Source organism: Manis pentadactyla, chromosome 13, assembly GCF_030020395.1.
Source record: "Manis pentadactyla isolate mManPen7 chromosome 13, mManPen7.hap1, whole genome shotgun sequence".
Lineage (NCBI taxonomy): Eukaryota > Metazoa > Chordata > Mammalia > Pholidota > Manidae > Manis > Manis pentadactyla.
Window position 1 is genome coordinate 58,850,272 of NC_080031.1, and position 22,470 is coordinate 58,872,741.

General features: G+C 43.6%; 1 protein-coding gene across 4 annotated transcripts in view; it reads left to right on the forward strand.

Annotated features, from left to right (window-relative positions):
* Positions 1-22,470, forward strand: part of RNF130 (ring finger protein 130) — a 128,057-nt gene that overhangs the window by 79,503 nt on the left and 26,084 nt on the right. Inside the window, exons 5-9 of one of the 4 annotated variants that reach the window (XM_036892613.2) lie at positions 323-405; positions 6,987-7,083; positions 9,187-9,391; positions 12,524-12,617; positions 18,022-18,205. In XM_036892613.2, coding sequence (XP_036748508.2) covers positions 323-405; positions 6,987-7,083; positions 9,187-9,391; positions 12,524-12,617; positions 18,022-18,037 — 495 coding nt within the window. In that variant the 3' untranslated portion in view covers positions 18,038-18,205. Of the gene's footprint in view, positions 1-322; positions 406-6,986; positions 7,084-9,186; positions 9,392-12,523; positions 12,618-15,284; positions 15,328-18,021; positions 18,206-22,470 lie in introns of those variants that run through there. The other 3 variants (XM_036892612.2, XM_036892615.2, XM_036892614.2) reach the window with 3 other exon arrangements.

A 22,470-nucleotide genomic window follows, 5' to 3' on the forward strand; every position in this document is an offset into this window, starting at 1 on the left:
TGGCATGGGTGAGTGTAGTACCCACATTGTTTTTTCATGTGAAACCTTCGTAAGAGTGTATATCAATAATACCTTAATAAAAAATATATATATAAATATATATTACTTGCTACAAATAGTGTAAAAACAAAATAGACTGGCTTAGAGGTAATTTGGGTCAGTATAGTTAAACAAATGAAAACATTAAATTTTTTTATGACCTTGAATGTTATAATCACTTGTTTCCCATGTTTGCCACAGGAAAATTCTTAGCAGACTTGTATCCCCTCTGTTGATTACTTCTGCTTTAATATGTGACCTGTTTCTGTACTTTACATTTCAGGAAACAGACCCCGACTTTGATCATTGCGCAGTCTGCATAGAGAGCTATAAGCAGAATGACGTTGTCCGGATTCTCCCCTGCAAGTATGTCAGTGTCCTTTGTTTAAAAAGGAACAGTACTAGTGTGGTTTGTGGGTGTCCCAACTACCTCTGAGAGCCACCTTTCCCATGGCTCCGCTGGTGGGCAGAGGCCCAGCTGCACATGGCAGAGTGGGAGTGGGAGTTAGCAGTGAGCTGTGCACGGACTGATTGCAAAGCCCTTTCTACTTAGCGAACACCTGGGCGACCTCCGGACATAGTAGAATCTAATGGCATTAAGGTCAAGAACTTTGACATCAGTGACTTCCAAGGGTTTCCTCTCCTCCTGCAGTCGAGTACACCTGGGGGCCTCCAGGAAGGCCTCTGCAGTGGTCACTCGGCACAGGGTCCCAGGGCTCTAGGAATCAGGAAGTCTTTTCCTGAACCTGGGTTTTGCATAGTGGGGAGGACTGATGGGTGCTGTGTGCCTGCTTCTGTGCAGGCTCTCTGCTCTGTGCAGGCCTCCCCATACAGTGAAGGATAGTGAAGCCACCCATAGATGCCAGGGTATGCGACGCGAACAGCAGAGCCCATACGAAGGTCGGTGTTCCTGCAGTGCTGTCCCAAACTAGGGAATGTGAAGTGTTACTACATACAATTTACAGGTGTTGTTTGGAAACACGAAATCACCTCCAGGGAGCCAAAATCAAAGACTTTTCCTCTTCCTTCTCCCCACTCCTTTAAAACACATCCATTCAACCATAATACTATGAAACGTGAATGAATAAAATCATGGTCAGTAGTTGTCTCTGTGAGGCTGCTGGCATTGCTTTGCTTATTCACAAAGTCATCCATTTTGAGCCTACAAAGATCTGTTTTTTCAAAAATCATAGAACTTGAGAATAATTTCATATACCAAAAGAGAAAACCAATATTCTATAAGTCACACCATTCTAGTTTACATGTAAACAACATGTATAAAACTAAACATAAACTGTCTTAAACAAAGTACAGTTATATAATTAACACTTTTTCTTGAGCTGTAAGTCATTTAGTACAAAAACATGAGGTTGAAAAGGAAAAATACAAAGAAATACAAACCAGGGAAAAGGTCAGTAGGATACATTATAAAGCATAATCAGCTCTTACTTTCTTTTAAAAATGCTTTTATCTGCACAGATTTCATTGTCACTGGCATGACCAGGAAGAAGCAAGTCTTTACAGATTCTCTGTCTTCCTGTTTCAGTCCAGGGCCCTCCTCGGGAGACTGTCTGGACCTAGAACGAAGGCTTCTGCAAGTATCCATGGTTATTACTAAAAAGAGAGTGTCTTCCTCAGGGGAGCCTTGGCCAAAAATAGATTATTCTGAGGAACTTGCTTCCCTTATGCATTGAGTTTTCAAAGTTTTGCCCTTAAATTATTTTTCTTAACTTAGTCCCCCGTTTCCAGACCTGACTGTGCATCAGAATAGGGAGAGCGTCCAGAAACACAGCCCAAGTGGGGCATATTGAGTTTTAATAAGTCCCTGGGTGGTTCCGATGCTGCAAGGCTGTGCCCTCCTTTGGGCTCCAGAGCACTGCTTGTTCTTAGCCATTTCCCTGACTGCACCTTCCACCAGACAAGTTCTCCACCTTTGTGTGACGGCTTGTCTTGAAGATGAGAATGTGCGCATACCAGACGTTTCCTAACCATAGCTGGGGCACTGCTCCCTCGCTTGCTTTCCATTACCCAGTCCCTGACCAAGCAGACGTGCCTGCGGCCCCGACTATACCAGGGTTGCCTTGTGCTTTGGAGCAGGTTGATGTTTGTTACTGTTCTTCTTAGGAAGTTGTAGCTTTCTCCAAACTCTGCTGCACAACCGCTTAGCAGAACATCTATTTCACCTCACTGAAATGGTAACAACATGATGCTCAGGTGTAGTAAAAATAAACTTGGCAAATTTAGCAACATGTTGCGGGACCCAGGATGACATCTTCTGGCCTAGAATACGGTTACTCAGCCTTGGCACTGTTGACATTTGGGACCAGGGAATTCTTGGTTGGGGGGCGGACATTGCAGGGTACTCAGCAGTGCCCTTGCTCCGCCCACCAGATGCTAGTAGGCCCCACACACAGCTGTACCACCAAAGACGTCTCCAGTCGAGAACACCGACCTGGGGATGCTCCACACAGTTACTCCAAGTGGCCAGCAGGTCCCTCCCAAGCGCTTTCACATTAGTTCTTGCCTCTCTCACCTACTCGTCAGTCTGCCTGGACCCCATCCTCTTGACTAGTTTGACACTGAGTCAGGTGATTCCCCCACATCTTCCTTATCTCTTGCTGCCAGTCAGCTCTGGCACCTGCCATGGGACTCCAGACAGACCCCTGCTGTCTGCCCAGATGCCCAGAGCCCCTCCCTGTCGCTGGTCACCTTTCCCTGGTCACCACAGCCAGTGTATGGGGTGAATTCCTTCTCCCCAGCAGCCTCCCTCATTCCTCACTCAGCAGATGACTGCACAGCAGCTTCACAGAGAAAACTGGCTGACGACAGGCGAAGTCCTCTAGGCTTTCTGGCTGCAAGCTCTCTTGTGGACCTGCCCCAGGCCCCATGGGGGAGGAGTAGGGGCCCTCGTTCCCAGGGGCCCTTCCCACCGGGGCCTCAGCATACCAGCTCCCTTCCTAGGGGCCCAGTGCTGTTGACTGTGCTCCCTGTGGTCCTTGGTCTTCCCGCCCCTACTCCAGCATCTTACCATGCTCAGTATTTCCTGCCCAACTCCTTACAGCATCTCCAACACTGCCCTACGACTGTTCCCCACACAGCCAGGCTTTGGAAAAGATCAGTACCCACTGTTCCTTCCTCACCTGAGTAAGGAGAGGACAGGTGCCTTGGTGTCTGCCTGTCCTTATTTCTAGCAAGCTTATCTGGAGACTGCACTGGGACTTCCTGTCTGTAGATGGCCAGCCTCTCACGGACTGCTTTCTGTCTAATGGCCTGTCCTTCTCCCATCTTCTGCCACGCTGACTCACTGAACAGATGGCAGTCAGCATTGCTCTGGGGCGTCCTGCTGTCCGTGGACTCCAGTTGATCATCCTGTGGATATTAGCCAGCAGGCCTTAGAAACTGAAAAACTGCCACCTTGCTTAGACCCCTTTTATTTAAAGGTCAGCTACAAGTCAGTAGTTAAAAGTACATTTCAGAAATAGAGTTCTGCCGCTTAGAGAAATGTGTCTGACGTGCCACTTTGGGAGCAAAACCAGGCCAATTGTCTGGCTGCTGGCCAAGGCACTGCTGTAGGCCCCACCTCAGAGAGGAAAGAGTTGTGCTTCTGACCTTTAATAATCCTGGATCCTTTTATATTTGCCAGGTTCTTGCATGGCACCAAGAGGCTGCAGAGCTGTAAGAACAACTCACCTTCAGTGTAGACCCGCCACCCCAGCCGGTGTTCTGATCACCGTCTGGGTTGTGCGTGGCGGGGGTGTAAGACGAGAGGACGCGGTGTTTCAGTATTGCCGGTTTGCCTTCTTTTGTGTTCCGTTAAATTCCCCGCTCTGTACCCCCGTGCTTCTCACAGGAATAAAGGATGTTTCTGTGGGCGCTCTGATGCGCTTGCCCTCTCGGTCTCACTGCTCCTCAGCACGTCGCCTGCTTCCTGCCCCAGACTCTGCTCAGCCCTGAACACGTGGGGCCCTTCCCTGCTCTTGCGTATGTTTCGTTCTCCAAGTCCTTCAGAAGAGTGCAGGGGCTTTTCCGCGAGGCCCAGGTGGCCTGGTGCCACCCTCTGAGGTGCCTGTGATCCTTGCGGCTCAGCTGCACACTCTCAGCAGCTCCCGAGGGCCCTGCCCCCTTCCTAGGAGATCTGTGAAACAGTCATATTACTTCACCTGAGCTTATGTTTAATAACATCTTTCATTGGCAAGTCCTTGGTGCTTTTCCAAATACTACTCGTATGGTGTTTCACTTACTGTTCCAAACAGCCTCACCAGGTGGAGCATACGGCCTGCCCTCTCCTCTCACCCTGCAGTTTCAGATGACACAGTGGGAGTCACAGAGGGTGGCTTGGCAGGGAGGAAGGGGAAGGTCATGCTGGGCTTGAGGAAGCAGTGGAGCTGAGGGAATGGAAGCAAGAGGGTGCTGCAGAGAATGGGGTGGAAAAGAGTGGCCCTGGGCCGAGGGCAACTACTCCTGCGATGCCAGCAGTGACCCGGAGGAGGTGGGCTCGTGGCCGAGGGCTAACAGGTGAAGAGGAAGGGCTGCATTTAATTTCCACAAGGCAAGAGTGCTGTGGGAACTAGGCACAACTTTGGGCAGGTGCAGGAGCCCAGTGTTGGAATCAGGACAGCTGGGTGATGGGGGGCATGGTTAGCTGACTGGGGTGGGATTGGAGAAGGGAAAGCCATGGGGTGGACACAGTCAAAAGGAAAAGTCTGCTTTATTAGGAAAAAGAATTTCTTCCGGATTTTGAGTTAGCTAAGGAAGGGGGGGCTTTCTCGGTTTGTCCCTAGAACAAGTTAATCTCCGTGATCCTTCAAGACAGTGCTCCGCAGCAGGGCCAAACACTTTCTTTTAGATCAGCAAACCTCCAAGGAAACAATTAAGAACACAACATAAGAGAAATACATTTATAACTAGGGTTAAAGGAACAGATAAGTAGAGAACACAACTCATGCAGCTTTAAGAATTAACTGGGAAGAAGACAGGTAGTGACTCCCTAGCATCTTACTACGCTGATGGACAGTGACTGTAATGGGGTATGTGGTGGGGGCTTGATAATAGGGGGGAATGTAGTAACCACAATGTTGCTCATATGAAACCTGACCATAAGATTGTATATCAATGATACCTTAATTTTAAAAAAAAGAATTAACTGTGGGATTGTCCCATTTTGTTCTTTCTCAATAACCAGCAATAGAAAAGAAAGACAGGATGCTAAGAAGGACAGAGAGACACCAGTGAGGGTGGGCAGGCAAAAGCCCACTGTTACCCTTCAACCAAGGTCCTCATGAAGTCACTTAGCCTTATATGTGACACAAATACTGTTCCCAGCCAAAGTCCATGGTCCACCCCACATGAAACACCTAGAGCAGCTTCCCAGCCACCCACCCCACCCAACACTAACTGAACCCCCTCAGCTGTAGGCTCCCCCAAAACGTGTGCCAGATACTAGGAAGATGCACCCTGGGAAGGGGCCGAGCTGTCATCTGTGTCAGACCTAAAGGGGTCTGTGTCCCTGGAAAGGAGTAAAAGCCTTGTTCTGGTCTTGTTAGGCTGCAGCCAACACTGGCCTGGTTGGCAGCTGCTAGGTAGTGAAGTCTGGCTGCAGACACCCCTCTGCGGAGCCCTTCCTCCCCCTTGGAGGCTCCATTCCCGACACTGGGGAACAAGAAGCAGACACGGCAGTGCCCTGAGCTTACCAAATGAATTTAGGTCTTGCCTCCAATTTGGTGACTTTAACCTCCTAAATAAAATCCTTCAGATTTAAATAAACGCCTTCAGGAATGATGAGGATCTTCTTGTTCATTGCATTATCTGCAAGTCTCAGACTAGATTGGTAAATTCAGTCTTCAAGCTCTTTGTTTCCATCCCAAAGATTAAATGTGTACAAGGCCACCAAGTGGCTATAGCTGAGTGGGGATGGTTCAAGCTGAAGCTGTACCACAAATGTTTCTCCTAAGTCCCAATTTAAAACAATTTGCTTTTTAAAATCAAGACCACGTTTTCCAACAGCTATATAGAAATCATAAACTCACAGTTTTAAAGGCATGCAATGGTTCAATTTGCTATCTTTCTCAGTTTTTTTTTTTTAGCCCAAGACTCAGATCACAGTTGCTGTGAAGGTGCCCTGAATGTCTGTCCTTGCACCTGCCCCTTTCCCTGCTGGGCCCGACTCTGGCGCTTTGGTGTGCCTTTGCCTCAGCTTCTCCGAGCTGCCATGGGGGGCACTTGAGAAATGATTTCTGCAGCTCCCTTAAAGGGCACAAGGTCCTTTGCTGAGCTGTAGGCTCTCCACGACTGACTTATTTTCAGTTAGAGGATGTGATCTGCTACTCCCCTGAATACGAGAGATAATCATCTCTCTCTCCCTTTAACATCTCAGCTGAGAACTGTCCACTGAGTGTTACCTGATTGGTTAGCACAGTTCATTCCTAAAAATAATCCTACCTACCCTGTAACTTGGAGAAACATTTAACATAGGGTGCTTAGAAGTAGTTTTAAATGTTTTAAATGACCTTTAAACAGAGTTTGTGAAACTAATGAATAATTATAGAAAACCATTGATTTAACCCTTGTTGAATATCTTTTTGAAATTCCATTTTTCTACTTTACCATAAAAAAACATAGCTAATCTATAAGGTATAATTCATTGTCTTCATTCATAGTGAATTTTCCTAGGTTTCCTAAAATCTTTGGAATTTGGTAGACTAAAAGCACCAAATGGCCACATACTAGTTCACAGTTCTACTATACACTGCTCACAATGTAAATGATCAGGTCTTGGAGATTTTCTGCCATCTGTACTTTTATACATCCCAATACCTGTCTCTTGGGACTTGCCAGTATGTCTAAAATTGGGGGGAAAGCAGACTAACTAAAAACTCCATTTCTTTGCATTTTGGCCTAACAGTTTTTTAGTATAAAATTTGTGATGCAATTCTCCATTATTTTTATAGGCATGTTTTCCACAAATCCTGCGTGGACCCCTGGCTTAGTGAACATTGTACCTGTCCTATGTGCAAACTTAATATTTTGAAGGCCCTGGGAATTGTGGTATGTTTCCTCTTTTGTTACTACTTTTGTGTAGTACCGTCTTGTGTTTCCTGTTTCATTGCTGCTTTTGTGCAGTGTCCTCTCCGTGCCATAGCACACGTCAATGGCTTAGTCACAGGAAGGCGCTGGCCTTCTCTGCCATGGCGTTTGTGCATGCACCAGGGCCTTTCCTCCAGTTACTAAAGTCCAGCCCATCTCAGGGAACTCCTGGACGAGGAATTAAAGAACTAGCTCAGTCCACTTAGAAGCATGCTTCTGTTGGGTGGTGGGTGTGTACTGAACTGAGTCAGAGAGAAGGGTGTGATTTTCCTTCATTCCAGTAGCTTTTTTTTTTTCTTTTAAAGGAATAGAATGTAGACTTTCGACTGTGGTCCAGTAGTAATTTCTTCTACACTCAGCACAATGTAAAACTATGTCATCACTTACACTTCCTCTTGAATTTGGCTTTGCCCTCCTGGGCATGGGTAATTTGCACGCAGCGGAGCAGGGGCAGTGTCCACCCCCGGCAAACCTTTGACAGCCTGGCCAGGGCCTTGGTCAGCTGCCAGGTGGAGTACGTGAACTCTGGCCTGGTGAGTCTGCGTGACTGACCGAGGACCTTGGAGACTTCCAACACTTTCTTCCTCAAGAGCAGTATATATCCAGGATTATTGCTTTTAGAAGAAAATAAAATTCTTTCTAGCCTAAAAGAGTGAATGAATAATCTCCTTATGGAGTAAAAGTTTAGTGTGACCAGCAGATGAATTCCTCATGTTAGCTTTGCAACCCAAACATGTAGGTAGTCCTTGAAATAGGCTGACAGAGGGCAGTTCAGCTGCAGTCCAGCCCTGTTTCTGCTCCGTCTCCAGAACACAGCGTCTTTCCTCAGCACCACGGACCCTGGACTAGGTAACCTGGCAGGAGCCGTCCTGTCTAGTAGTGTGCCTGGCTCCTACTAAAGGCCGATAACATCCAGAATGTCTCCAGACTTTGCCAAATGTCCTCCAGGGGGCAAAGCTACCCCATGTGAGGGGTTTGCATCTGCCGTAATGTCTGGCATAGAGTAGACACTTTGTTGTTGGGTTGTTTTTAAGACACTTTGGAAAATATTAGCCTCTGTTATTGCCTCCAGCCTTTGTTGTTTATGTTGGTTTTGTTTTTAAGTCTTAATTCTTTGAAGTTCTACTTTCCCCTCTTTTTAATGAAAATCCCTCACAGATATACTATAAACTGCCATGGCTCCTTAAAGAGAGAAAAAAAAAACAATACACCTGACTGGGGTCATTATGAGCATCAGTTACTGCTCTGGCTGTGATATTTTTTTTAACTGAGCTTTGGTATGAGCTCGAGCAGAATGCTTTGCTCAGGAAGCCATTGTTCAGGGCATGGTTGGCTTTTACCCCTCTGTACACAACCTTCTCTCAGCCGCCCCTTCCCAACTCTGCTTCCCATACGCTGTCTGCTATTGAAGGTCACCAGGGAAGCCAAATACCCATAGAGGAAAATCTTAGGGCTTCCATATCCAGCTCTCAGTTGGCAAGCTTTGGCCCACAGACAACCTGTAGTACCTGTCCTTCAGGGTGAGACGCTTAGCTTTGGAAACAGTTTTCTTATCGTTCAGAAGTCTTTTCAATGTTGATCTGCTCTTGGTCATGTGTTCACTTGTATTTAAAGGTAGAAGATATTTTAGGACTGGCTACCAGGTAAATTGGGCATCACGGAGACATTAACAGGGTGGTAGGGGTATTTCATATTCCCTGAGGTCCCTCAACATTCATTTCAAAGTGATACACTTCACTGTTGGTCTGCTGTGTCGTCGTGACACAGGATCCCTCTGCCTATGAGCCTGGTCACAAAAGGTTGTCATTTCTTTATAAAGATGAACTGTCTAGCCTTTTCAGTTCTGCAGTAGACTTTTTTCCTTTGTACCATCTTGTGAGGGGAAATCATCTGTTTCTTCTAAAGAAAAACTCGGGTGAGAGTGGAAAGGGTAGATGGGGAGAGAAATGAGAGGAAATCACATGGAAAAAACTTGAAGTCTTTTCAACAAGGTGTCAAACATTTAGAATTCTACAAAATCTGTATCATTCTTACAAGTCTTCTTAATCTGGGAATATTTTGCAGCCAAATTTGCCCTGTACTGATAACGCAGCCTTCGATATGGAAAGGCTCACCAGAACCCAAGCCCTTAACCGGAGATCGGCCCTAGGCGACCTCGCCAGCGACAACTCCCTTGGTCTCGAGCCACTTCGAACTTCCGGGATCTCACCTCTGCCTCAGGATGGGGAGCTCACTCCTAGGACGGGCGAGATCAACATCGCAGTGACAAGTAAGTGGGCCCTGTGCCCAGCACTGGGAAGCGCAGCACTGTTTTGGGGGGGTGCTGCTCTGGAGGAGGGCAGAGGCCAGCGCTGGCACCACAGCGACTCAGGCCAGCCCAGGAAGTCATGGGCACTTTGTTAAACAGGTACTTGGAGAGGCGAAACTTCCTTTATACAAGAAGCTTGAGTATTCGTGTGCAATTAATAGGAATGGCTGCCATGTGATGAGTAACTGTCCAGAGTTGTGTGTATAAACCTGTTTGGAAGTGATTGCACTGCCAACAGGCACTTTAAGGGGTGGTTTCGGGCGGGGACGTGGAGCTGCGGCAGCATCTCTGGCGTGTTGTGTGACTGAGCGCCAGTGCCCTCTAGTCCCCAGGCTGTGGGCAACATGGTAAAAATCAAATAAAGAACTTGAAGCAAAAATTCACAACGTTAGGGCCAAGTGAGATGGCCTGCTATTGCTCGCTTTGTGAGGAAGTTCGGTATTTACCTCTTAGGTATAATTACTCACGAGGTGAGAGAAAAGCCAAAGGGTAGTGCTCTGCCCCAGAAAACGCTCTGGGCTAGTTACGAGCATCCTGATTGCAGAACTGCTGACGAGAAGAGAAGAAATGCTCTGAGGGTCTCAGTGGCCCTCCTCAGGGCAGTAGGAGTGGGCTGGTCACCACTGCGGCGCCACGAGCCAGCCTTCCTCAGCCTCGTCCTTTGTGGGGTGTTTCCATCTAACAACCTTTTGCCATCTTCCTCATTGCCATTCTGGGGCTGCCTCTTCCAGTATGTACTGTTGCTTGCCTATAACTGAGCCCTAAACCTAACAGACTCCGCTTGGCTTGTGGGAGTCAGGAAGCCTGGTAGAGCCATTATGAAAGGTCCTTCCCTTCCCGTAGTGACTCATGCGGTCTGTTAAGTGGAAGTATACATCTTTTTAACTAACCAAAAATCATTGTTTGAAAATGACTTTCCAGGTTTTACTCAGTCATCTGTCTAAACTCAAGGAGACTTCATTCAGTTATAAAATAAGGAAAACTATTCTTTGATATAGTTTGACTCCTTTCTTACCATTTCCCAATGATTCGTTTGAATCGCTTTTTATTTTCCTGTTTTGGCATTTAAGTTTTATGATCAGGAGTTTTAAAAACTGATCTAGTAGTAAAAAAGAAGACAGATTGTTTATAAATGAGTTTTGTAGGCCTTCATTGATCAACATTTATTGAGCACCTACTAATACGTTAAGTACTCATACTATTAATGTTTTACATAGAAATGTCCTTCCAAGACCTTACATTTTCATGATAAAAAATACTACTTTGTATATCAAATTATCTCCTTGAGCAGAATGTATGCACACTGATAAATAAAATTCATATGGTCAAATTAGACCAACGCTGCCTCTGCTTTCCCCTCAAAGCTCTGTAGCCATGGCAACGGCAATGCATCCAGACAGCACTCACTGTGTGCAGGGCACTGTGCTAATCCACGCTGGGTGGGCAGAGGCGACTGCGGCCTAGCTGCAGGGGTGCTGATAGTCCCAGGGCCCGGTGGGCTTTGTTACAATGGTGTTCACTTTTTGGCTACCAGTTTTTATAACCAAAGTGCCATGCGTACACAAAGGATATACTCAGAATTCTGAAACACAGCTGTAACTGAAGTTCTAAAGTTAGTCTGCTTATCATGTATAAACATTTCTAAGAAGAGAAGATAAAGAATGCTGTGTTTAGCTCCTTGATGTGGATGAGCAGTCATCTCTTCATTTTTGAAAATGCTGGTGTACATTTTACCTAACCTAAAATATACATGGGTGACAGTGGTGGATTTTGTATGGATTCTTGAATGTTCATTTTGACACAAACAATTCACTGTATGGAGGAATCTGTAATCTAAGAAGCCGCATTGTTTTCTAAAAAGAGTTTGCTAAGCATTTTCATAACACATACCAAGGTGGGCAGAGAAGTGCTCATGAAACAGCTCAGCACCCTGGAATACTGAAGATCAGTTCTTTTTAACCTTTGGAAGATCACCACCTTTCAAATCCAATGAGAGTAAATTACCTTTTTCTAGAAAAATTCGTAGGTGCACAGTTTTGCATAGTTTTAGGATTCACGGAAACCAGATTGAGAAACACCCATTTTAATGTTGTTCAGCTTTTTGTGTCAAGCATTTGTCATCCCAGACTTCTCTCTGCCTTGCTGCGGGTACATAGGGAATCTTACTGTGCCGCTTTATTAAATCAGCCCTAGTTAGTGTGCACACTAGGAGGTACTTCATCGTTAAGACTTTGCAGGAAGCCAGTTTGGTCCTCAGGTTATTTTTGAGGTTCTCTCTAAATAATGTTTTAGGAACATTACCTTGGTAATACAGACTCTGAAAAGTTAAGGGAAAATGTTAACTGACTTCCTGGATCTAGAGAGAGACGAGATAAACGCCCTCAGAGTTCCATGTACCAGAGGTTTTCAGCTCTTGGATGGGCCCAGTACCTTGTGAATGACCTCCCCTCATTCTTCTTGACAAAGCCAGGCAAGCCAGCCCTGCTTTCCAGTGGGAAGCTGTGGAGGGTGGTCCTTTCCAGGAGACCCTAATAAGATGTCCTTTCTAAGTAAAGACTGAGTAAACCCATGCATAGGAGAAAAGAAGGTATCCGTCCATGCCATGGAAGGCCAGCCTGCAGACTGTGTGGAGGACCCACAGGCCTCTGGGAGCCACTACGTATTTCTGAGCCTTTCTCTAAGAATGACACAACCATGGAGAAGTGACAGAATGAAGAAGGAGAAGCTCTGAGTGTGGCTAGTCCACTTTACTATCATGTAAATTAACAGTAAAAATCTACATCCATGTGCAATTCCGTGTCCATGTTGTGCTACACACGTTTGGCGGCCACTCTCCTCGCAGACCTCGGGACCTTAACTGGGAGGAATGTTGGGCCGTGCTCTCCTTTCTCCCTTGCAGCTCTCACCACTGTTTCCACTAACCTTCTCCAGTTAGTAGCTCTTTGGCAAACCTCCTCCTGCTTCACTTCCTGGGGCCAGTCTTGGCTCACACCTCCGTTGACGTCCGCTTCGTTGCATTTGAGGGAAATATTGGCATCGATTTGACTTAAGCCTTCTCCCCAGAGTGATTTCCTCCCTTTCCTTTGTCAACAGAAGAATGGTTTATTATTGCCAGTTTTGGCCTCCTCAGTGCCCTCACACTCTGCTACATGATCATCAGAGCCACAGCTAGCTTGAATACCAATGAGTAAGTAACCACTTGTTTTTTTGGATTGCATGTGCCAGACAATCCCAACAAAGCATGTAGAGTAATCCTCACAAAGACGGTGAGAAGCAGCCTCCACCAGTTTCACGGTGACTTGATGGGGTCGTACCCAGCAGGATGGCTTATTTCATGACCGTATGTTATCAGTCAGCTTACCGATTGGGAGTTCACCTTCACACATGAGAAATGATCTAGGGGTTTCCATTGGTCACAGCTTAGAGGGAACCATTAGTGTAATGTAGATGCCGAGCAAGGCAGTACAGTCACAGGATGTAAAGGTGTCCAAGTCCCAGTCGTTGACAGGAGCAAACCCGCTGTACCGTGTGCTCACCGGACTTGCCCCAAGCCTTGCGTGCTTAGCGTTGGGTGGCACACCCGCCTGGGGTCAGGGTCACTGTATGTTTAGCCTGCAAGAATGACACAGTCTAGAAGACCCAGTGTTTCCAAATACTAGGAAAAGAAAATATGTGTGAGCTGTATTTCCATAGGGCAAATTGAGGACCAGAGGGCTGGTGACAGGAAGGCAAACTGCCTGTCAGGAAAGGGAGGAACGTGTCTGCGAGGCTGCTTCCTGGGGAGGTGGTTCCTGCACCAGGAACACAGGCGGCGGACGATATTACCGGTCAGGCTGCAGCAGAGAAGAGGTGCCCCAGAGGGTGGAAACTGGCCTAGGTGAGCGTTCGGGTCCATTTTGATCCTGTGATTTTCTAACAGCTTTCCATCAGGGTCAGATACAGAAAAGGTTTTACTGAAGGATATTATTCAGTCCTTCCTTTTACTAGTATTTGTGAAAACTAATTCAGATGAAAGCACCCCTGGGCCATTGCCCCAGATGTTAATAACCTAAACTGGTACAGGAGGAATTCATGCGTTCTCCATATTCAGTTATGGCCTGGCATTTTAATTAATTAATAATAACCAGCCAAGCTCATCTGATTGATTTAGTTGATGCTCATTGTCCAACTGTAGAAACAGTGGGCATGGAACCTCCTCTGCCAGTGACATACTTTTATTACCTCTAACCTGATCTGTTGGTTAGAGACTTGTTAGAAGTGTCCTTGGACATTCCCAACATACTGCATTTCCAGAGGATGTCAAGTTGGTCAACCTTCAGACGAGTCGTCGGCCTCACCCAGCAGGTCAGCTTTAGCTGCTGCTTTGGGCCTGCCTGATGGAGTGTCACTTCAACATAGCACTGGGTCAGCTGCTCAGCATAGCACAGGGTTAACTGCTCAGCATAGCGCAGGGTTAACTGTTCAGGTTCTAGAGCCACACATACTGGATTTGACTCCCCACGCCTCCATTTTTTGCTTGGGAGAACAGGGCAGTTATATTTATCTGAAGCTCATTATAATCATCTGTAAAACAGGATTGATGGTGGGAGTATGTCACAGGGTTGTGAGCATGTAAAGTGCTTAGCACAGTGCCTGGTACATACTAAGTGCTCAATAAATGTTAGCTGAAACAATTTCACTGAGATTTTTCCAAAGTCCTGTGAATAAGATGGCCTCTGCCTTTATCGTTTGGCAAATGAATTTAAGTTTCTTCCATGAAGTAGAATACAGAATCATAGTTGCTCTGTGAGTGCCTAGGATTCAAACCTCATTTCAGAGGGAATATTTATTTCCACCAGCAGTCACCTCACTGGTTTCCTCCCATACTGACCCATCAGACAGGTGGTAGTGTAAGCCCACCTCTTCAGTCACAGTGAATAGTGGCACTCTGGGCACTTTGGGAGAATCATTAAGTGGCTTACTGGTCCCCTTACTGCCCCTCAGAATCTGCCAGATGCTCAGTTCATGCATCAGCTGTTTCAGAGAATGCTTAACAGACATGTTACCAATTAGAACTTAGAGTACCTGGGCCGCTATACTTCAGTTCTGTGCATATGTGCCTGCATGACTCACAATCTGAGAATGGATTTTGGTCCACGTTGTAGTCCAAGCCTTGTCCCATAGAGGCTTGATACTGCAGTTGTTCATTCATTTGAATGTTATTTCTGGCCTAAACCATTCCAAAGGATGGTTTCCATGATCCCATTTAGAGAGAGAGAGAGTGAGCGAGTGTGTGTGTGTGTGTGTGTGTGTGTGTGTGTGTGTGTGTGTGTACATATACACATATGGATGCACGACAGGTTGATCACTAAAATATGGTGATTATCCTAATTTGGTCAAATTTTAGGTGATGTTTTTCTCTCCTATTGTACTTCTTATGTGTTGATTTTTTATAACATGAATTAATGTTTTAAAGCCCGTTTTAATTGTAGGGGATTAAAGAAAGATAATAATCACTCTCACTCAATGTCTCTTTACCCAAAATGTTGGTAAGGAATTGCTATGTAGTATTAATTCCAAAGAAAAGTTGATTTTAGCAAAACATTTGCAATTATTCTTCAATGATGATTTTTTGAAATCTGTCTTTATTTCCCTTTTTGCCTTTACAAAAACCTTACAACCAAAATGAGATTGCCTTTTCAATTTAAATGCCCTATTTTAATTGTCTAGGTCACCTCATCCATTTGTAAGATAGTCTGGTATCTAAATAGAGCCCATCTTTTCATGTTAGTGATTTGTCTGGAAATTGATAATAAATTTCACTTCCGTGCATACTACCTACTGTACAAACTGAATGTGTATACTGTGATTTCAGCCAGGCCTTGACCCAGTCTAGTTCCTGAGCAAGATGAAGCCAGAAGGCCCAGATGGTAGGACAGGCATATGGAAAGCAGGCACGCCCAGGCAGTGCGTGGGTTGTTGCTCTGCCTCCCTCTCCATGCTGTACATGGTTACCCAGGGCCTGGCATTCTTGGCTTAACTCAGAAGTCAGTCACAAGCCCATGTATCTGAGGTTACTCCCTTCTATTGAAATACTATTTATTTAACTGCCCAACCATGACTAATTGTGTTTTAACTTTAACACTGCAAACAGATCTAGTGAATTTTGAGACTTTGCAAATATAAACAGGCAGTCACGGAAGCAAATAAATGTAAGGTAAATATATTTACATATATTAGTTTCTCATACCTCTGCTTCTTAGAACCTAGAAATAAGCAAGGTTACTGATCTTCAGTTCCCAAAGGAGGCTTTCTGCTCTCCTTCATTATTTACATGCACCTTGTTAAATCCCAACACTTATCAGCTTAGATTTGTATAAATGACAGTGGGTGATAAAGGAGAGAGTTGACTGGGAGGTTCAGCTAGGTCTGCTCCATAGCCCTTTCTCATGAGAGTTCCTATTCTGATTCACAGAACCATGTCCTGAGATATGCAGAATGTAGCCCAGACATTCAAGATACAGAACAGTCTCAGAAGGAAACGAATCTGTGGTTAGCATGATGAAATAAGTGAACAGATGAAATAAGTGAACAGATGTAACTAACACAACACAAGGCCACAGAGCCCCAGCTCTGCAGCATTGCCGTGGGCTTCAGTTGTCCGCACTGCACAAACTGTGAGCTGTTGTCCGCGGAGGCACAGTGGTAGAAATTTACAGACCAGATCAAAGGAATTGATGTTTCTATTTTACTGTCTATTCAGTATTTCTGAGCTGTTCTCAGACTCTTTAGGAGGAACATTGGCATATCAACATAAAAGGGTCTGAAAACTTAATCGTCAGATGTCTTGGATATGCTTAGCTTAGAAAGGAGGAGACTGTAGTGATGTGAGGGGTGTCTCCCGTTATTTGAAGGACTCCCAAAGATGAGGCGAGCCACTATTGAGTGAGTGCCTCCTGAGCTCACCCAGGGGTGCGGCTCTTCATCCACGTTGCCCATGTAATCCTCACACTGGCCCCCTTGGGCTGAAATGGTGCATGCACAGGATAATACTTACTATGGAGTCTGGAGCTCTGGGGGCATCCACACAGAGGGAGAGTCCCACTTACTGGAAGAAAGGACTTTCCTCCAGTTGGAATTGTTCATAGATGACCCAGGATTTATTGAAACCTCTGAGCTTGCCAGGACCTGCTTATGCAGGTAGATGCTGCAGGGCTGGAACTGTTCAGAGGCAGGGCCTGGGTCAGCTAGAAGACTCCTTCCAGATCCAAGAGTTTCTCTTAAATTGGGGAGATCAAAGCCAGAGGAGAGGGCTTGGGTTCTCTGCAGGCTGCCTCTTTTAGAGCCTTAAGTATCAAAATCAGTGTTTTTAAAACTCTTTTTTTAACCATCTCCCACTGTAAGAAATACATTTCACACTGTAACTCCATACTCCCACGTGTAACTGAAACAGAAGTTCACAGACATCCCTGCCACACCATGTTCTCTGATCTAGTCCCTGCACTTTTTGTTGGTGGTATTAGTGCTGGTCATGAACTCCTACACTGATCTTATAATCCATTAATAGGCTACAGCCGATGGTTTGAGAAACGTGGATCTATAGAATTTTAAATTTTTAGTTCTCAGCCTAATACCTTTGCCCACACTAGCACCCATCTTTGACTTTATTTTCCTGAGACACCTTTCTTACAGCAATGTGTCTACCAGAGGCAAGGTGGCAGTAGGCAGACCACAGAATTTGGATTGTGAGCAGTGGGTAATGTCTAAGGCTTTTCAGCAAAAAGCCAATTCCTGGTGGCTGAGAAGTTGCTTTGGCAGGGTGGAGACTAGAGGCAGAAAGACACGTTGGGGAAGACTACAGCTTGATGGAGGAAGTCAGGCTGATGGAGAGGAGATGGAGTCATGAGGTGATGGAGAATTGTGTGATAACCAAAGAGTAAGCGGTTTGAAACATGGATCTGGAGCTCCGCAGAGAGAAGAGAGGTCAGAAATGAAGACATGGATTGGGAGCCATGGAGGTGAACCAGACTGTGCAGGGTTCTGGAAGCCAGGGTGGTCCCACAGTGCCAGGCCAGAGGGGCAGCGTTAGCCTTCGGGCCGCGTGAGCAACTTCTGACACCTGATTAGGGACGTGTGTACACACACACAGTTCTAGGGATTCCTGTGGAGAGCCATGCGTCTGTATTCTTCAAGTCTTAAAATAAATAATGACATTCTTGTTTGAGGCATACGCGGGGAGCGTATTTTAAAGACCACACCTGCAGATTTCAGGACACTCAGCATTCAGAACGTGTTCAAATCAGGAAAGGTTGTAAATTGTGTGGTAGTTGTCCCTGCGTTTTTGAATAAGGTGGTGTTGGCCTCCCCCTTCCCCTGCATTCCTTGTGGGAGTACTAACACACTTGTAAAGTAACTGGGCCACTTGACCACAGATCTGAAGCTGCTGAGTTGAGGAAAATGTTAATGGCTTGCAGGCCTTTCCAGAGGGGCCAGGAAACAGTTGGGGAGAGCCTAGCCATCCTGCAGTTAGGTTCACTTTCTTTGTTATTTAAAATGTTGACAACTACCCTTTAACTAATTCTTGACATGTCCTTTTTCCTTTTATTCCGTAGGGTAGAATGGTTTTGAAGAAGAAAAAAACCTGCTTTCTGACTGATTTGCCTTGAAGGAAAAAAGAACCTATTTTTGTGCATCATTTACCAATCATGCCACACAAGCATTTATTTTTAGTACATTTTATTTTTTCATAAAATTGCTAATGCCAAAGCTTTGTATTAAAATAAATAATAAAATAAGCAGACTGTGTTGTTGAGTTTTGTTCTCCTGGCTGTGTTTGGAAGGCAGATTTGGAGAGTACATATCTAGATTTCACCTGTTGTGTTTCAGAGGCAAAATGTGCTCATGACTCCACATGTGAGGAGCCGTGACATTTTTTCTGTTGGTATTTTCATTTTGGCTTCTGCTGTGCCCAAAGAGAACCCAAGCTTGGGGACACCCTCTGTGGTAATGCCTCCTTGGGCACTCGGTTGAGTCATTCCATTTTATTTTCTCCAAGGTTGCCATCCACTCTGATAATTTCTTGTTCCTGATTGTTGACCTGCCTCCACCCAGAACACCAGCTCCCCAGCAGCCGGGACATTGAACTGTGTCACTTGCCACTGTATCCCCCATACCTAGTAGAGTGCTTTGCACATAGTAAGTGCTCAATAAATATTGTGGGGTGAAGGGATGAGTGTAAGAAAAATGTTCCAAAATACACATGGATCAGTAATAAATTGTATCTGTCTGATATTTCTTTTAACCTAGTATGTACAGTATTCTTTTTAAAACTGCAAATTCAAAAAAGTTGGCTGAGAGCAAATTTACATGTGTAAATGAAATGTTTTTGCTTTACTACTGAGGAAAATGATGAAATATTTTACATTATATTGAATCATATGCTTGAAGGATTATCAGTATATATATAAATGTTTTGAGCAGTAACTTCTCAACCTTGCCCCTCAGCTTACCTGATGTGGAGCATCTTTTCATGTGTCTGTTGGCCATCTGTATGTATTTTAAAAAGTGTCTGTTCAGGTCCTCTGCCCGTTTTTTAACTGGGTTATTTTTTTTATTGGTGTTGAGGTATATGGGTTCTTTACGTGTTTGGGATGTTAACCCCTTATCTGGTAAATCATTTATGAATATATTCTCCCATACTTTAGGTTGCCTTTTTGTTCTGCTGATAGTGTCCTTTACTATACAGAAGCTCTTTAATTTGATGTAGTCCCAGTTGTTCATTTTGGATTTTGTTTCCTTTGCCCAAAGAGATGTGTCCAGGAAAATATCTCTCATACTTATGCCCAAGAAATTTTTGTCTATGTTTTCTTCTAAGAGTTTTATGGCTTCATTTCTTATATTTAAGTCTTTAATCCATTTTGAGTTTACTTTTGAGTATGGAGTTAAGACAGTAATTCAGTTTCATTCTCTTGCATGTAGCTGTCCAGTTTTCCCAGCACCAGTCATTGAAGAGACTATCTTTTCCTCATTGTATATTCATGTCTCCTTCATCCTTTATGGTTAATTAAACCATGCGTGTATGGGTTTATATCTGGGCTGTCCATTCTGTTCTGTTAATCTGTGGGTCTGTTCTTGTGCCAGTACCAAATTGTTTTGATTACTTTGTAGCTTTGTAGTATAGCTTGAAGTCAAGGAGCTTAATCCTCCCAGCTTATTCTTCTTTCTCAGGGTTACTTTGCTATTTGGGGTCTTTTGTTGTTCCATATGAGTTTACTTTGCTGAGTCCATTTATTCTGATAGTTTTTTGGTGGAGTCTTTAGGGTTTTCTATGTATAATATCATGTCATCTGCAAATAGTGACAGTTTTACTTCTTCCTCACCAGTTTGCATGCCTTTGATCTCTTTGTGGTGTCTGATTACCATGGCATGGACCTCCAGTACTGTGTTAACTGAAAGTGGTAAGAGTAGGCATCCTTGTCTTCCTACCAATTTTAGAGGAAAAGCTCTCAGCTTTTCACATTGAGTATGATATTAGCTAGGGGGTTGTGTCATATGGCCTTATGTTGAGGTGTGTACCCTCTATACCCATTTTGTTGAGAGTTTTTATCATAAATGGATGTTGAATTTTCTCAAACACTTTTTCAGCATCTATTGAGATGATCATGTGGTTTTTATCATTCATTTTGTTAATGTGGTGTATGATGTTGATTGATTTACAAATACACTACCCTAGCATTCCTGGAATAAATCCCACTTGGTCATGATGGATGATCCTTTTGATATATTTCTTAATTTGGTTTGCTAGTATTCTGTTGAGGATTTTTGCATCCATGTTCATCAGGGATATTGGTCTATAATTTCCTTTTTTATAGTATCTTTGTCTGGTTTTGGTATTAGAGTGAAGCTGGCCTCATAGAATTGAGTTTGGAATTATTTCCTCCTCTTCTACCTTTTGGAATACTTAGAAGGATGGGTATCAGCTCTTCAAAGGTTTGGTAGAATTCAACTGTGAAATGCTCTGATCGTAGTAGACTTTTGTTTGTTGGGAGTTTTTTGATTGCCAGTTTGATTTCATTGTTGGTAATTGGTCTGTTCAGATTTTCTCTTTCTTCCTGGGTCAATCTCAGAAGGTTGTATTTTGCTTGGAAGTTTATCCTAGGTTGTCCAATTTATTGGCATATAATTTTTCATAGTATTCTCTAGTAAGACTTTGTATTTCTGTAGTATCCTTTGTGAGTATTCCTTTTTTGTTTCTGATTTTGTTTATTTGTGTCCTCTCTTTTTTTGTTAATAAGTCTGGCTAAGAGTTTGTCTATTTTATTTTCTCAGAGAACCAGCTCTTGGTTTGGTTGATATTTTTCTATTGTTTTATTCTTTATTTTACTTATTTCTGCTCTGATCCTTATTATGTCCCTCTTATTAACTTAGGGTTTCATTTGTTCTTCTTTTTGTAGTTTCTTTAGTTGTGAGTTGAGGCTGTTTATTTGGGATTGTTCTTGTTTCTTGAGGTAGGCTGGTATTTCTATGTACTTTTCCCTTGTACTGGCCTTTGCAGCATACCGCAAATTTTGGACTGTTGAGTTTTTGTTTTCTTTTGTCTCCATGTATTGCTTGATTTCTGTTTTGATTTTTCATTGATCCATTGGTTATTTAGAAGCATGCTGTTTAGCCTCCATATGTTTGTAGGTCTTTTTGTTTTCTTTTTTTTGGTATCACTAATGTACAATTACATGAGCAACATTATGGTTTCTAGACTCCCACCATCATCAAGTCCCCACCACATACCCCATTACAGTCACTGTCCATCAGCGTAATAAGATGCTATAGAATCACTAGTTGTGTTCTCTTTTTTTGTTTTCTTTGTGTAATTTATTGCTAGTTTCATACCATTGTGGTCTGAGAAGCTGCTTGGTTGAATTTCTATCTTTTTAATTTATTGAGGTTTTTCTTGTGGCTTAGTATGTGATCTATTCTGGAAAACAATCCATGTACACTTGAGAAAATGTGTATCCTGCTGCTTTGAGTGGACTGTTCTGTAGATATGTTAAGTCCATCTGATCTAACATATTATTCAGTGCATCTGTTTCCTTATTTATTTTCTCTCTGGTTGATCTGTTGATGTGAATGGTGTGTTAAAGTCTTGTAAAATGAAAGTGTTGCAATGTATTTCCCCCTTTAATTTTGTTATTTTTTTTACATATTTAGGTGCTCCAATGTTGGGTGCATAGATATTTATAATGGTTATATCCTCTTGTTGGACTGACCCCTTTATCATTATGTAATGTCCTTCTTTGTCTTGTTACTTTCTTTGTTTTGAAGTCTATTTTGTATAAGTACTGCTACTCCTGCTTTATTGTCCCTATTGTTTGCATGAAATACCTTTTTCTATCCCTTCAGTTTTCAGTCTGTGTGTCTTTGTTTCTGAAATGAATCTCTTGTAGGCAGCATATAAATAGATTTTGTTTCTTTATCCATTCTGCTACTCTATGTCTTTTGATTGGTTCCTTCAGTCCATTTACATTTAAGCTAGTTATTGATGGGTATGTACTTACTGCCATTTTATTAATGGTTTTCTGGTTGTTTTGTAGTTCCTCTCTGTTCCTTTCTTCCTCTCTTATACTTCCTCTCTTTTATTTGATGGTTTTCTTTAGTATTGTGACTAGACTCCTCTTTTTTAATTTTTTGTGTATCTTTTGTACACTTTAGGTTTGTGGTTAACCATAAGGTTTGAGGATAGCTTCCTTACTATATCACACTCTATATTAAGTTAATGATCACTCTGTTTCAAACACAGTCTAAAAGTACTTCTATTTTCTTCTTCTTCCTCACACTTTATGTATTATATGTCATAATCTGCATTTTACATAATTTTTGTGTATCCCTTGATTGATTTTATATCTAGTTTGCTTTACTACTTTTGTTTTAATTTCATACCTGCTTGGTAATTAATTAATTGGTCTACTACCTTTACTGTGAGTTTATTTTTGCTGGTGAAAAATTATTTAGGCTTAAGAACATTTTCATCTACAGAAGTCCCTTTAACATACCTGTAATGCCAGTTT